At 36.8% G+C, this 16,454-nt stretch overlaps 1 protein-coding gene across 1 annotated transcript; it reads right to left on the reverse strand.

Moving 5' to 3' along the window:
* Window positions 1–242: 242 nt before the first annotated feature.
* LOC118263443 (tyrosine 3-monooxygenase) lies at window positions 243–7,563 on the reverse strand. Its single transcript, XM_035575452.2, has 8 exons — window positions 7,306–7,563; window positions 3,644–3,755; window positions 3,107–3,220; window positions 2,967–3,008; window positions 2,041–2,860; window positions 1,294–1,420; window positions 889–1,118; window positions 243–798 (listed from the first exon to the last, which is right to left on the reverse strand). The coding sequence occupies exons 1-8, from the start codon at window positions 7,369–7,371 to the stop codon at window positions 624–626; spliced, it is 1,686 nt and encodes a 561-aa protein (XP_035431345.1). The 5' UTR covers window positions 7,372–7,563; the 3' UTR covers window positions 243–623.
* Window positions 7,564–16,454: the final 8,891 nt, after the last annotated feature.

Genomic DNA, 16,454 nt, shown 5'->3' on the forward strand with positions numbered 1-16,454 from the left:
CGAAGAAGATGTTATATTCAAATAAACTAAAAGGTAATCTCAATGATCAAGGTGTGTTTTGGTAAGTAATGTTAGTATCAATTGCAAGAAAGATTTACATTGCTCAATATCAACAGTGTCTGAACTCAAGAATGCCTGTGTTTTGGCAGGTGTTTGAAAGAGAATCATCTCTGGTTGGGGTGAAATTCCCTGTGTAAGTTGAGATTTTAACACTGTATTAGTGTTAGGTCAAATAAAACATCTTATTCCACGCAAACGCATATTTATTTTATGATTCATTTTTATATATTTTTGGTGCTCCATTTTTTATTCATTTGTGTTTCATTAAATTATAAATTAATACTAATAATAGTAAGGGACTCGAGAAACGTACGCAGGTTCCGTAAATGGGCAATCGGGATTCTGTGCAGTTTCCGAGCCCCGGGCAATGAGCTGGCATAATAAATAATACAATAAGGTACAAAAAGGAATTCAACGAAGTACCATCGGATGGTTTTCACAATCGCTCGCACATACGCTCCACACACGCCAACAACAGTCTTACATCTATTATATCACTAGCTATACAGAATGCGGCGAGGCCACGTGCAATGAACCATTGAAGTGTACTACGGGTAGGCTGATTACTCGAAATGAGAGTCCTTGAGCTTCTTGACGGCGTTGGTAAGGTGCAACATTTCGGTGTTCAGCTGCCAGATGAGAGTCTCCAGCTTGTCGACGGAGTCGAGCACTTCCACGCGCTCCGTGTGCGGGTTGAAGCGCACCTCGAAGGGACGCGACATGGTGGACACCCAGCGTCTGCGTCAAAGAGTCATGCGTTAGTTACCATCACACATTATATCGTACAGATTGAGTTGTCAAGTTGAATTAGATCAATAAAATAACTACCTGAATTTATCTTTGGCATCTTCGAAACTTTCGGCTACATAGTAGATCGGCTGATATTCCTGGTCCTGGTAGGGCTGTACAGAGGTGGATGCGGGCTCGAAAGGCCTCAATTCCGGCTTGTCACTGAGAGCATGCAGCAACTCGCCAATTGAGGACAAGAGAGCGGCACCGTACGCCTTCAGTTGTTGGTTCTCCTTGCACAGTCCGAATTCAACGGTGAACCAGTACACCTGAGCAAAGACAACATCGTTTATAATGCACCGCCATCGGGCGTATTAATGCAGCGACACTGTTAAGACATATTTCGCAACAGCTGGGCCCATTCACAAAATTTACATATTCGCATTGGCACAAATAAAATGCTGTGATCATGTTATTCAATTTGTTTTCAAAACTTAAACTTACAGTGGAGAGCTTTTCAATTTCAGCGTCCGAAGCGCCAAGAGATGCAAGACCAATCTCTTGTGAGAACTGGGCGAAGCTGGGGTCAGCCAATAGAGGTATGTGTCCAAGGAGCTCGTGGATACAATCACTGCAAATTAAAAAATATTTATTTTAAACAAAGGAAGCTAGATAAGTAATACAATAAAAGTATCTGGTAAACTCCATAACAAAGTTGGTAGTTGAAGTGACGATTCAAAACTATCGCCTTTGACGGCCGTGCCTTGGCTCGTATTCATCATAAAGTGTAACTTTGTTATTTAATAAGTGAGCAATTCAATTTAACGAAGTTACAGTTCCATCACGACACTACGCGCGCCGGCGCCGTCTCTTCCAACTCGCAAATTGTTTTATGCTCTAGGATCACTAGAAGAATGTTCTTTCATATTTTTATTTCTGTGCAAAATATAACATCGTATGAAAATACTTGTACTTGTTATTATTTAAGCGGTTTGTTCTACATCGGCTCATGATTTAGGTTAATTTACATAACAGCAACAAGGATTTGTTGCGTAATATTTCCGTAAAAGACGCGTCAAGGCAATAACTCTGAACCTAATTTAATTATCGTTATTGAATATCTCTGACATATCTACACTCGTTATTTCCGCGGTAGTGAGTATAACGGAACTGGATGGTTTGTTAATTGATGTTGATAATAATAATCGACATTCTATGTATTTGATAAACTCAAATGAAAGTGGTACTTACGGTTCAGGAGTGTGGAAAGGCGAGTTGGCGTGGCGAACGTACTGGGTCGATTGGAAGACACGGAATGCAAGGGAAGCAAGGAAGTCGCGGGCAGTCAGGAGCCCGGCAGCAGGGCGGAGCGTGAACCCGGTGTGCTTGCGGAGGAAGTTGCTCACATCCTCGAGCTGGGGAATGTGTTGCGGCACGAAGATGTTGGCCGCCTGCAGCTTTCCGAAGGCGATCTTGTACTCCCTGCAGGCGTGCTTGGGCATAAGGTCCAACACAGTGTTGAACACTCGCTGCCAAGTAGCGTTCTCAGTATCCTTGTAGGTGATGGATGGGATTGGGTCTCCGTATTTGTAAGCGAAAGCAATTTCGGCAATTTGCTTCCTTCGCTCCCTGTAATCCTTGTCCGCGAAACCAGGATGGTTCATATCCAATTCAGGTTCATATTTGGTCATAAGGTGATTGCAATTATCGAGATCCGAAGCATGGCGGGGGAACCATGGGGTTTTGCTTGAGATGTTGTTCTCAGATACGAGGTTAACTCCAGCGAAAGAGGTCGACTGTCGAAGAGATCTGATAAGTTGCAATAAGTTGATGCGAGACATGCTAACTTTGACGAGGGCATCGAACTGGACGCCGGTCAGCTGGGAAGGACGAGTTTCGAGATGCTGCACGCATCCCTTGTAGTTATCGATGGTCTTGAGGATGCGAGCCAGTGAGCCCATTCCATCTCGCATGCGTAGCAATAACGCGGCTTGTTGGATAGCCTGCTCTGCCTCGGGAGATTCACTCGCTGCGTTTTGCAGGATTACTTCTTCCTCGGTCAGAGTATAGTCTGTAAAGATGATGACTCATTGAATATTCTGCGATATTTGAATGATAGAACAATAAATAATAACAGTTATCAGTCGTAAATAAATGTCACAGTTTAAGATACTGACCCTCGTCCGTTTTTCCCGCATCGTCGCCGATATCAGCATCAGCTAAATAATAAAATAAAAAAAGAAATAAATAAACAAAAAAATAAAATAAAATTTAAAATAAAAGCAACAGAATATTTTAGCTTAACAAAAACAATTACCGAGGTGACCGTTCTTAGTCTCGTCTTGTTGGGTGCCATCTTCGACAGTCGGCGAGTTATCACCATTGCCAATATGAATCCCGTCTTGGATAAAATCGGAATCCAAGCCAGAGTCTAAATAAAAAAGAATAAAGGAAAATAAAAATAAAATAATAAGAAAATAAATAAAGAAATGATAACGCAAAAATAGAAAATAAAATTTGAAAAGTCCATTTGACGGTATTACGAGTAAGTATTTTTATCACGGTGATTTTATTACGGTTTCAAAACCGAGATTATTTCCATTGCACCGTACAATACTATATGAGTAATCTGCTTTTATATGAGATGGTTATGAAATCTCGTGTATGTGAATTGGGTTCAAATTCGGTCATTAGTTTTGATGGTCGGGGTTTTCCTGAAAATGTTGGTATGTGACCATGGCTTCTTTTTTTTTTTTTTTTTGAGGGGGGAAAATCATCCAATGACTTTTCTCGCCTTGGGTGAGTCGAGAGGGAGTGTCAGACTCTTACTGACTAAAATGTGACCATGGCTTACCATTGGCGCGGGCGCGTGCTTCTTCCAGTACGCTTTGTTTGGTCTGTTTGACAACCAGTGTCTCGAACCTGGCATCGTCTACGAGCGAGCGGCGACGAGACGGATAACCGTTCTGCAACAACAAATACATACATTTAATACAATGACATTAAGTCTATATTTGAATGATGTTTCGATTTGATGCGTGGAAATGACTGCTGATTGATTTGATGGTAGCATGAAATAATATTTATAACTTAACTGATTTTATTTATTTCATTAATTATATCGAGATTTATAATATTCGTGGTTAGGTTAGGTTAGGTGTTTATTAAACATTGTTTTTGTTGATGTCTCAACATTTTGTAATCATCGTCGAAATTGTAGACGATAAATTGTTAATAGCTACAATTTGATGGATATTTAATGGATTCTATTTATAACTTGTAACTTTTTATTAAAGTTAGGTATATATTATATAACCATAAGTACCAACCGCACTACTATCATAAAATGAAAATCCCAAAGCGTGGGAGAGAAAATGTCTTCACTCGAGCGAGCGAGCACAAAGGAGTCGTCTCTAAAACAGTTTGATCTTCTAAATCCTTATAAATATAAAGCGGTCACATCGCATTATATTTCATGTGAGAGTAGGAATTGCTTTTACGAAGTTCGTAAGCTTATTTCCTGAGTGTGGCCGGGTGTAAAGTGCTCCCATTATACCCGCCTTGCGACTTGCTCCGGATGCGAAGTCGTGCGACTGAAATCTTTCAAAGGAACGCGACTTTCTGGTCGACTGCGCTCAAATGGAGCCAATTATACAATTCGAGAGTTGTGACTACACGACTTTATTGTAGAGACAATGCGACGGCGCTCGTTCATGTCTTTACTTAGCGCTGCGCTGTCGCGAAACAAAGCGCGCCACTTAATTACTTCCACACTTTCATAAATTGATTCAAACTATTTAATGTATATTTGCGCTTTCGTATAGGTATTCTGTTAAATTCAACATTCAGTACACACAAAAACTAATCTTCCACCGAATGAATCTCAACAGATTGGAGTGCAGCTGGTGTGAGCTGCCGATGACAATGTAATTTCCGCCGCGTGGCTAAGGAGCGACGTTGACGTGATGCTGGTCGAGTGCGCGGGCGTCGAGACCTAGCATTTTCCACTAGAGTGGCCGTGCGGGCCTAACTATGTATGTCAAGGGTTGCGCTAATCACTCACTATTGTTACCGAGCCCCTGAAATGCAACGAAGTTGGTAATTACGCGACTCAAAGGCGTTTTTCCGGACTTTTACTGGTGAGAGTAAGTAACAGAGTCCTCAGAACTAGTGGCGAGTGTTACAAGACTGCGGAAACGGTGTCGCGCACTGTATTGTGAATTTAAAGGTCCGCCTAACTGGAGCGGACAGGACTCGGAATCCGGTTGTTTTAGCCTTGGTGTGCCCGAGTGGCCACTTCACCATTCCAATCGGTCGGCGGGTAATTAAGCCAAGCCAGAGTGTGCCGCCCGTCGACCTGTATCCACCCTTCGACGTACTCGGCATATCTACGACCACTTAATCAATTTGACGCTGCAGAACATCTAATCTAAGCGTTTTATTGTTTTGGTATGCACGACCGACGAGAAGAATAATGATATCTACCTTCAATTTGATCTTAGAGTCACGATGTGTTAACCTACAGTGATACATTAGCATTGTGAATAGTCCGCACAGTTCGTCAAGAAGGAAGTTTAAGTTTGTGTTAATATAATGTACCTGTTTAGGTAATCGTTTCAATTAGTTTGTACAAACGATTAATCAGATTGCACTAAATAAGTTGCATTGGTCAAGGGCATACCTGAATGACCTCGATACTATTGTAGATCGAGCTCCTAGGTTCTGCACTTTGCGTGACGATATCTAATTAATTGTGAATCAAGTGCAACCGTGCAAGAAAAAATCGAGCCGGTCATATTTTAATTTTGTTGATCAGCTTCGATTTTGGTACATTGTGACAAGTTAATTGTGCCCATCGCGTCACATGATAGAATTTTAACGATCTTTGCTGATTATAGCGGAGTCGGTGAGCGTCGCACCGCCTTGCATTCCGACCTTCGACGGTCAAGGAAATACAATCATTTAGGTGCCAATAATAAAATAAGCGATAATAATATAATCATAGCATGATGGACACAGACCTACTTATTGGTCGCACAGCAAATTTTAATAAAAAGAATAATATTGGTTTCGTCGCAAGGCAATACAGAGGATGTACGCGTTTTACGTTATTTAAATTTAATTTGTAATCAGTTACAACTTTGCAAATATATCACTTGTTGCATACAAACTCTGACATAATTCGCAGAAAGACTTCGCACAAGCTTTAGATGTCACCTCCACCATTCATTGAAGAGTACGATGGAAATATTATTCAAAAGTAAACAATCAACAGGTGATTATTTAACACAAAGTTGCTTGCGTGAGGTAACGGTTACGACGCGACGCGGCGACGTGTTGAATATTCACAATGCTAATTAATCTGCTAATAAACAATGAAGAGATTGATAAGAACTGTTGTTTTTATTGTACGCAAGTTGTGTTGGGCTCTTAGACTCTCGTCTTATGTGGAACAATGACTTATTTAGAACATATTGTTGTGAATATTGCGTATTTGTCACACGACGAAGCGATTTCGTCTAGAAAGTGCCTTTGTCACATAAACAGTGTTATAATTACAGGCCACTGTAATTATGTGGCACAGGCCCTGTCTACATCACGTAATAAGATCCAACTCTCAAGTTTTATGACAATTTTAAATACACTATTTATTGTAATTAAACGGCTTAATTTATATTTTTCACACTTCACTTTCTCACAGGTAAACAAACATGATTGTTACGAGATCTATAGAAAACCTTTTTAACGGTTTTTTAGGCGTATTTTATGTAAATGGTTGGTAATTGGCTCGTTCAGTAAACATTGTTAATGGTCATTGTTACAGAGTAGCACAAGGGCAAATTTGACATGTCAATAACTGATGACAGACTGATTATCATCTAATTCTCGGCGGGAGATTGATGGGCAGTTAATTCAAGCAATTAATTTACTTTTATGTTGCTTCGAACCGATCACGTTAAAATTAAACTTTTCATCACTTTCGTTAACAAAACTTGACTCAATTTTAAGTTGGTACAAGTGCACTGTAAATACTAGTTTCTTTGTTTAAGCCAGTCAAATAACTAGTGAATTAATTATACAGGAATTACTTTTCGATGCGTTTTTTATTCCAATTATGTTGGTGGTGGTCAGGGGCCATAGTTAATTAAAGTTAGTTTTTAGGACATCACAATTATTTCTAATAAACATAAATGTCTATTAAATTACTGATACGACACTGATACTAACATTAAAATTATAATCACTTAAAACTTTATTATTCTTTACAACTTAAATATTTCGATAATTTATTTTATGGACGAAATATTTATTATGTTTGCACAAATTGACTATTGAAAAATATCGTTTTGTAAACAAATGGAAGCATCATGTTTTTATGAGAGCGGGAATAATATTTGTTTGAAGTTGTGGGTAGTAAAGCGGTGGCAATGTATGGGATGAATGGAAGTAGTAAACGAGCTGGCAACGCGTTGCAGAGAGCGGGCCGGGCCCTGCTGCTGCAGGCGAGCTCCTCACCTCGATGCTGTAGGACTTCTTGATGGCGAACATTTCGCGGTTCTTCTGGGCAGCTGCGACGGCCATGGCTTCTCACGACACACCACTGGTATTTGAAGGGCCTGAACGAAGGTTCACTGCGCGATTAGCTAGCGTATTGTCTGCGAGAGCTTTTTTGTCTCGACCACGGGCTTTGTGCCTGTCTGTCTGCGACTCGAGCTGTCGTATTACTATAGCTAACTAAACTTTGGATTGCAAACAGACCAATGCATGATGACCGTTCGTAAGAACAGTTTAAATAGTGTTAGGCGCGCGCCTCCCACCCCGCAGCGCCTTTCGTCGCGCATGCGTCATTATCCTCGCCCCGCGCGCCGCTCGAGGCCCCCGCGCCTCCTGACGTTTGCCGCCGGCATCCCCCGGTCCTGAGCCTGCATCATCAGCTGCGTCTACCCACCACACACCTACAGCTACATATTCCCCAAACATATTTTCTAATTCCACCAGATCCTAACATAGATCCTGGTTCGGAAATGGCCTTATTAAACTCGGAAGTAGACTACGGCAATTATAAAATAAATAATTGTGACATTATACATGAGGAACACTGAATTTGATTAAACACTTATTATTTAATTGATTCCGTTGTTTATTTATTGTTTTAATTTTATTTTAGGGATATCTATAAAGAACTTCGTATATTATACGAGAAGGATAAAAAAGTAAATAAATAATGGATTTCATGTATTTTAGGGACACACAAAAGTCTTATTTACTTAGTATTGCCAGTGACAAAATTCGATTTTGGAACATAGCAATAACGAAACAAAAAAAAACATAAGACAAGAAGTGTTAATGACAATAAGAAACGAGTTTGCGGTAGTTACTCAAGATTTTCCTGGAATGCCCTCTATGGTAGGTTTTACCTGTGACTCGTAGCGCCGTGGGTCCAGTGCTACGCACCCGGCAAGACCACAGGAATTACCTACAACCGGTCGCAACATAACAATATACCCTTTTTATCTTATAACAATGATTCTTTTTATTTTATGACAATAATTATTGTTATTTTATGACAATAATTGTTGTTATTTTATTTTATGCCAATAATAATAATTATTTCATGACAATAATTTAGCGAACAGTTTACTTACCACTATCACTGCTGACTCTAACTAGCAAAATAGATGTGAACCAAAATGTCCTCAAAATATTACCGTACTGATAAGATTTTCGGATAACAGTGTGTGGTTTCGTTATCACACAATTACTAGATGAAATTACAAATTAATAGATGTTTAATTTGTCCACGTGGGCTGTTTTGTCCAAATAGGTTGTAAATGTTTGGTAACTTAGTATTGTGTTTATAGCAGTTTAGTTCCCTAATTACCTAATTAGGTATTTTATAAAAATAGTTATATGGTTAAAATTGGGAGTCAAAAAGTAATTGTTTTGGTAATTTGATTATTATTATTTAGCATTAGCAATGGATGATGATTATAGGGTGTATTGTGTACCTACATGATCATTAACAAATGGTCATGAACACAAACAGTTGTAATGAATGCTATTGTACTCTATGGCTCTATCTTTCTAATGTTTGATCAATGTTATAGGCTAAATATTTACAAAAATCATAATCTAAATAGATTGAATATGCTTAACTAATCTTGAGGATTAGCAATTAGAACGTAAACTATTTATGTAGATAGTAATGTTTATCAAGTAGATGCTAACGCTGATTTGGGAGCTGCGAATTACCTAGTACCGGGTCTCCAGTTCAAAAAGCCTGGTAGGAACGGGGTGGTTTTTAGTCAGTAAGAGTCTGACATTACCTGTAGCTTCGCCTAAGGCTGCAGAAGTTATTGGATTATTTTCCTTCCTCAAAAAAAGGAGTTTCAAGGTTGAATCAAGAATTGAGCATCATGGAATAACCCGTATTACGGTTTGTAACAATTTGGAAAACTTATCTTTTTACTGCCATTATACGTATCATAATCATGTAAAATACATACAATAAAAATCAAACCATTTGTAATATATAAATCCCTACTATATCTACTAGACCTTGATTTTTTTTATTAATTAAGTAATTTTAAAGTAAATGCTTTCATTAATTCATTTGCGGATATTAAAATCAATATAGTGAATATTTTGAAAATATTTGCCTATTTAATTTTAAGGACATTTTTGCCTATTATTTTTAGTGTTTTATATGAAGAACCTTTGTGATACTGCACTTGGGTAACATACATTTACAAAATAATATGAAATATAATGTCAAATGATGTCTTGCTTAAAGGGAATAGTAATGATGATTTAAAATCCTAAAGAACTCTAAAAAGGTCTCCTTGTCCCATTTCAGTTACTAATGCAGCATTGATTACATGGCATCGGTGTCAACTAAATAAAGATCGGACGCAAAAACTGTCTTAAACAATAATAAATAATAGAACAATTGACAGCTATGCTGCAATAGGATTTAATTCTAAGAAAACCATTAGTTTAATAAACGTTACTGGCCACTTTATTGGTCGCTATAAATTATTTTGATAATAAAAAGACGTTTCATGACAAATTGTTGTAATAAAAATATAACTTCGTTTAAAAAAACTACTCTACTTTAAAAATAACTGGAAAGTAAAAAAAAAAAATAGAAAGTAAAAACTAAAAATCAAAAGTACTCGTATAACTATTATTAGTATTGATAGGTTACTTACCCATTGACAGGTTGTAAGTAGGTGCCATTAGTACTAAATAACATAATAGTAACCTAATATTAAGCTGTTTACAATTTCGTGATTAAGTTATGTTTTTCGATATAAGTTTATGGCATCGACTTCTAACCTGTCAGTTGGTTAGTAAAATTACAGTTCTTCATCATCAGACCCTTAATGATAGTACCGCTCTATCTAGGTGTAAAGTTCTTATCAATACAAATTAATCAAGCCCAAACACAAGGTAGTTACGACGTCGGCTCCATCATCAGGTCGACTATAGACTTTTATCAAAAAGTGGTGTTTAAAAATCTGCACTGAAAAACATAAAAGACGTATTACTCGCACCTACATTTTTTAAAAGTTTCTCTTCGTTTCTTTAGGATTTCAACATCAGATCCTGGAGAGATATATAGTATCTATAATTATTTAAACAAAAAAAAAATTAAAACTTAATTTAAATGTTTTTGTTTTATTTTATCCTTTATCCTCTATTCTTTTATTTTATCCTTTTTTTAATGTTATCCTTTTATGTTAAGTATTATGTTTCGTTAATACAGTTAATGATACTAGGCATAAACTTAGTCTACACCTAGGTTTTAGCGGCAGCTTTGGTAAATAATTATCCCACGGTTAGGTACCTCATATTGGGACAAAAATTATCTATTGTCCTTCTTGAGGCCCCAAGCATCTTATACCATAGTACAGACCGAATTACTTTTGCATTAACAGCTAGAATTTGGTATATAGGAACAATGTACATCATTCAAATTCATTATACATCTCACACCCTAAAAGTAAACATAGTGAATCAGTGAATCAGTGATCATTATGTATCATATTTCAACAATCTCGAACTAATTAATGTATGTACAATTGTGGATATGACCACAAAGACGAGGTGTCGACTGGACTAATGACAGTCATCGCAGGGTAAATCACAAAAACCACGTTATTCAACAAACACCATTAAGTGAGTAACACACTTTATGCGACGTCGATCAATGCCAAAACATAGCTTTACGTCACATCAACTCGATTATTATAATTAGAAGGTCGCACCGGATACCAGTAATTCTAATATGTTGTTACGATCATTTTTTCGAAAATCGATTCGGTTATTCCGATATGTGTGTTGTGACGCTAGAATCGATTAATTAGGGCAGCATATGAATAATCCCCCATTATGATAATATATACTCTGTATGTGCAATAGTTTATGCTAATTTGTTTATTTGGTCAGATTTTATGACGAGCTTCGGTCGGTTCTTTTTAGTTTCCTCACGTGAATATTTTGTATTTATTGTTTATTCATAGAATTTGATTAATCTGCGAATTATTAGATTGTCTTAAAAAAAGTAAACAGTGATTTTCTTCATGTAAACGCGATTTTTGTACTGGTGTCGTATTTTAGTATATGCGTGTTAAATTCAAGGTCAATGTGGTCATTATTTAGTAAAGTAAATATTTACTTCGGTTTCTTTCCTTTCTTTTTTGCGGTAGCAACACCGAGACTAAGTAGTATAGCACTTAACATAAATAGCCATCTCAGATTTTTTTTTTACACTTCCGATTTAAATTTTCTGTGGGAAAAGGAAGAAAATCTTTTCACAACAATGCTGACACGTACAAAGTAAGTTACGAGTTGATTTAAGTCAAGTCATTGTAGAGGAAATGAGTTTAAACTTTAGAACTCTAGTTCTATTACGGTAGGTCTAAACTACTGTGATTTAGTGCAAGCTGGAGTCAAAATACACATTATGTTTTTTCACAGATTTTTGCATTTACAACATAATACTTAATGTATTCTTCAGGACGTTGACATGGCTTTATATGGTGGCGATTCAATGTTCTTATACCGTGTTTGTATGGCCAAACTACATGATACATGAACATTGTGCCTCATTATATCACAAGTGACTGATTTCAAAAATGCGTACGTGATCGTTCACCAAATTAAAGTTGCAAATTTTACTGGTAGGTACTTAAAAAAACGGAAGTATATAATTATGAATGCGTTCGTTTTAATTTTTTATTATGTGTATAACCTTTAGTTTAATTTGACTTGGTGGGAACAAAAGTCAGTGTTGCTATCAAGAAGTAAGTATAAGTTCTCACTTCTGGGTTTCCCAGGTTGCACGTAATGGCGTGCATGTGGGCAAAAAAGACCAAACAGAAAGTTATGGGTTAGAGATCGTTTGGGGATTCCCTCCGCGCTCAGTCGCTAACTGTGCGGTACCGTACACTGAGGTAAAATTGCGATAACCGACGTCATTACTGCGTCATCGAGATTGCTGCGAAAGTACTACTTGGGACATGAGATTATATGATGCGCTGCATACGTCACTCCAACGAAAACTTAGAGACAGCGAGGTCGTTCGACCGGCATGTGGGCTTTACATACTAATAAGTTTATCCAATGATCATCTCTGTGACGATGCGATGTTGTCATTCGGCTATATAGCTAGTCGAGATCCTTAGAGTTCGTTGTTTTGGTCATTTGGTCTCTAATTTACATCATTTATAAAACGTTGTACTGTGATTTGACAAATTGTTTTAGCACTTAAGTATTGTTTTCAGTGCCCCGTAATGTGTACTAGTAAAAAAGTTGGTAAAAAATGCATGCCTATAGAATATTCAAGGATTTTATTTAAGTCCAATGAACGTTTATCTTTGAATTGAAGGGCATGAGCAATAACTAATGTACTTAGTTAAGTTACCCAAAAATCTGATTAAAGTCTTTATTGGTTAACAGGAAAAAGTTTACTAATATTATATACCTACATAAAAGTGAGTTTGGTTTATATTTCAACATATCAATCGCCGGACTGATTTTGATAAATATTAGTGCGTCATTAGGCGGGACCCTGGAAATGATTGACGATTAGACCGCGAGCGAAATTTATGCACAAAACAATGACTCATTTTAACATTTTACTAGAAATATAGAACAAGGGTAAATAATTAAATATTCCATGCAAAGACAATGAAAGATAGAAAAGTGATTACAATTATGGCGGTTTGATCTAATTATTTAAAGTTCTGACTTCTAAGATAATATGAAGATCGGAGAAAAGTGAGAGAAGGTCGTGGGAAAAGCTGCAATTATTGTTAGGTCATGCACTTTGCCGAGTTACTGGAAATCCTTGAGGTTTTCTTACTAGTGACTGGAGACAATAGCTGAGGAGTACATTGTGGGTATTGCGGTAGGACTTAAGAATTTTATTGTTAAGTATTGGTCAGTAGATGACAGATGTGTACTAAGTATATAGTATACCTAATACACATCTAGGTTGCTTATGTACAGATGTCTTCCATCGTAGGCCGCATCATCACTTACCATCAAGCGAGATAGCGTCCAAACCTCGACCTATCAAATGTACAAAATAAACTTTTTCCTTCCTTCCGTCTTGGCTTAAACTGTAAAATTATGCATGTTTATTTCTACTACTTAATAAGTAAATAAATAAATCTCTAGAGAGACGTGTGTCTGCCATGAACGACGCTGCATGTTGTACGGCAGCACGTGTTAAAAACAGGTACTTAATGTTAATTGTCATCGAATTTATATTTTTTATACAGTGTACAAAAGAGTGAAATCACCATGTATAAAAAAAATGTGTATAATTTTGTAAACTAAGTAATAAATATTAATATAATAACAACATAATTAATTTATTATGTATAAAAAGAATGCATGAATAATACGTGTATTTTAGATTTTCTATGATTCATCTAAGATCTAATCAATCTATATTATATGCTTTATAATAATTTATTAACAGTGAATTAAAAACTACCATCATCATCATCCACTGCTGGACTATTACATTTTAACTATTACAAAATATAATTTGAAGTATGATGACTGCATAGTGGAAATACTATTTTGCAACCAACTCTACATTTCAGGTGTGTCAAGTAAGAGCCTAGCTGAAAAGAAAAAAGACCCTTTCTCAAAACTTGCCCAACGTGGGGATTATGGGAGACCTCGTCTAATGCTGGCGAGCCCCATAACCCAATAGTCGATTACCAGGAGCTATTGTTAATGATTATAATGATCTTGCTACTTTTTTATGGAATAGGTGGCAAACGAGCAAACGGGTCACCAATCGGTTAATGGTAAGCGATCCACGCCGCCCATGGACATCCAGAATACCAGAGGAGACACAAATGCGTTGCCGGCCTTCATACTTTGTACTTTATCGTGTACTATATAAAATTAATAAAATAATGTTTTTTTTGTAAACAGGCTACAAAATAGCTCCATTACTCGTTACACCTACAACCTATGTCTAGGTACTATGATATCATTTGAGGAGAAGAACCTATTGCCAAATACCTGGCGCCCTTCCAGATTCTTGCAACGACTAGAATTGTTAATAGATATAATTTCGACACATAGACCTTAATTTTATTTTACAATGATTACAATCGTCTATGAGTATATTCAAGGACAAAACATAATACATGGATTTTCTTTTTATTTTATATGCCTCTCCCAGCAACTTTGTTCGCGTCCCCATGGGATAATAAGTAACTAAATGCTTATTTGTTATTTGATACTATGATCTACCCTAAATTCCATCTCAATACCTTCAGTCGTTTTGACGTGGATGAGTATCAAATAAACATATAAACTTTCGCATTTATAATATAGGAAGATATTATGGCCCCTACAAATACCTTTAAAATAAAAGCCATGGTGAAACAAGCAACGCGAAATTGTTTTTAGATCGCATTATGCTGCAGTAATGAGGTTCTAGTCCAGCGTGTGCAATAACTTTTAATCTGCTTTGTGCCTGCAACTCCTGGGAGATTGTAGTTGATAGCTTCAGCAAAGGATTACTTGAGTTAATGACAAAATATAAATAAAATGAAAAAAAAAGTTAAAGTGTAGGAGAGCCATGCTTCGGCACGAATGAGTCTGCTCGACCGGAGTGATACTACGCTTGCGTTGTGTTCCGTTGCGTGAGTGAGGTTACTGGAGGCCCAATTACCCCCCTTCCCAATCGTCCCTATTCCCAATTGTCCAACAACCCTTAAATTTCTAACCCCTAAAAGCCCGGCAACGCACTTGTAACACCTCCGGTGTTTCGGGTTTCCGTTAGTGGCGATGATTGCTTAGCATCAGGTGATCCGTCAGGTCGTTTATAACATAAAAAAATATATAAAATTATATGAAAACATCACGCGATCCCTTTGGTGTGGAAGTACGGTTGCCATCGGTCCGGCTTTAGCTGAACATTTTCGGTTTTGAAGAGTCTTGTCTGGTAAAATTTTTCAGTGTCCTGTGACTTTTGTTAGGATTTGTGTTAAGCGTTTCACTCTTATAATTGAGAAACAACACGGAAAAATAAACGCATGCGACGCGTTTACCAATCTAAGATCCTCATTACGTTACTTTAGCACCTTCCAATGTTACCTCCAAACTATTAGGTTGACGGCATCGGCACCCTAAAATATTTTTCCTTTCTCGAATCGAATCTAACAAAATCAAGGATAAAACACTTTGATGGCATTGAAATCAAATATTTTGATGTAAGGTCACTATAATTTTATCTCCGTTTTAAGTAAGAAGAATAATAACAGGACTGCATCTACCTACTTCTATTAAAAAGGAACCATTTGGTAAAAATAATACCTAAAGAATAAACTTCCTATCCATAAAAATGCTAATTGGGTGTTTAAATAAATAATAATTAGACGATTAAATCTATTGATTTAATAATGCCGTAAAATATATTTAAGAACGCTAAGTCGCGGTGTTTTTTATTCGTAAAAGAATTCAAATGACAAATTATTATCATTACTATTACTTACAGTAATAAATTAATAAAAACTACTTGCATTTAATGTATTAACAACATAATATGGATGTCTTTGTCTCATAAATAAATGTATAGGAACCTATGACTAATAGGAACCCTTGATGGACAAATAGGTACGTTTCGTAAACAATAAATCGTAGTTGGAGTAAATAAAGAAATTACCCCCTTCCCAATCCCCGATTCCCCAACAACCCTTAAATTCCTAACCCCTAAAAATGCCGGCAACGCAAGGTGTTTCGGGTGTTCATGGGCAGCGGTGATTGCTTAACATCAAGTGAGCCGTCTGCTCGTAAACGGCTTATACAATAAAAAGAAAATATGTAGCATTACTATGAATCGTTATAGATTTTAACAATGCAGGGTTAATATCAATTCTAAGTTTTGTTAGTAAAAGAATATACATTGATTTTTCATATAAAAGTGTAGACAAAGTTCAGCGTCTTGTCTTGTGTGAATCAACATTAATTCTTGATTAAATCTCTCAGAACCAGGGTTGATCCAACAACTTAGATACAATGTTAATATACCGATCTTAATCTTAAGTTTAATTTACAATGAGTTATTAAGTAAGTATGCAGTGACATTACAACATGACTAATGAGTCTAGGCCGACATTTTTTTCTTA

Source organism: Spodoptera frugiperda, chromosome 25 (genome assembly GCF_023101765.2).
Source record: "Spodoptera frugiperda isolate SF20-4 chromosome 25, AGI-APGP_CSIRO_Sfru_2.0, whole genome shotgun sequence".
NCBI lineage: Eukaryota > Metazoa > Arthropoda > Insecta > Lepidoptera > Noctuidae > Spodoptera > Spodoptera frugiperda.

What these genes read in the sequence shown, in the direction of transcription:
- LOC118263443 (XM_035575452.2), bottom strand. Translation starts at nt 7,371, where the DNA reads ATGGCCGTCGCAGCTGCCCAGAAGAACCGCGAAATGTTCGCCATCAAG. An exon ending in TGCGGGAAAAACGGACGAGG is followed by an intron (nt 2,861 to 2,966) that starts GTCAGTATCTTA and finishes TCATCTTTACAG; the next exon opens with ACTATACTCTGACCGAGGAA. An exon ending in GATGCCAAAGATAAATTCAG is followed by an intron (nt 799 to 888) that starts GTAGTTATTTTA and finishes TCTTTGACGCAG; the next exon opens with ACGCTGGGTGTCCACCATGT.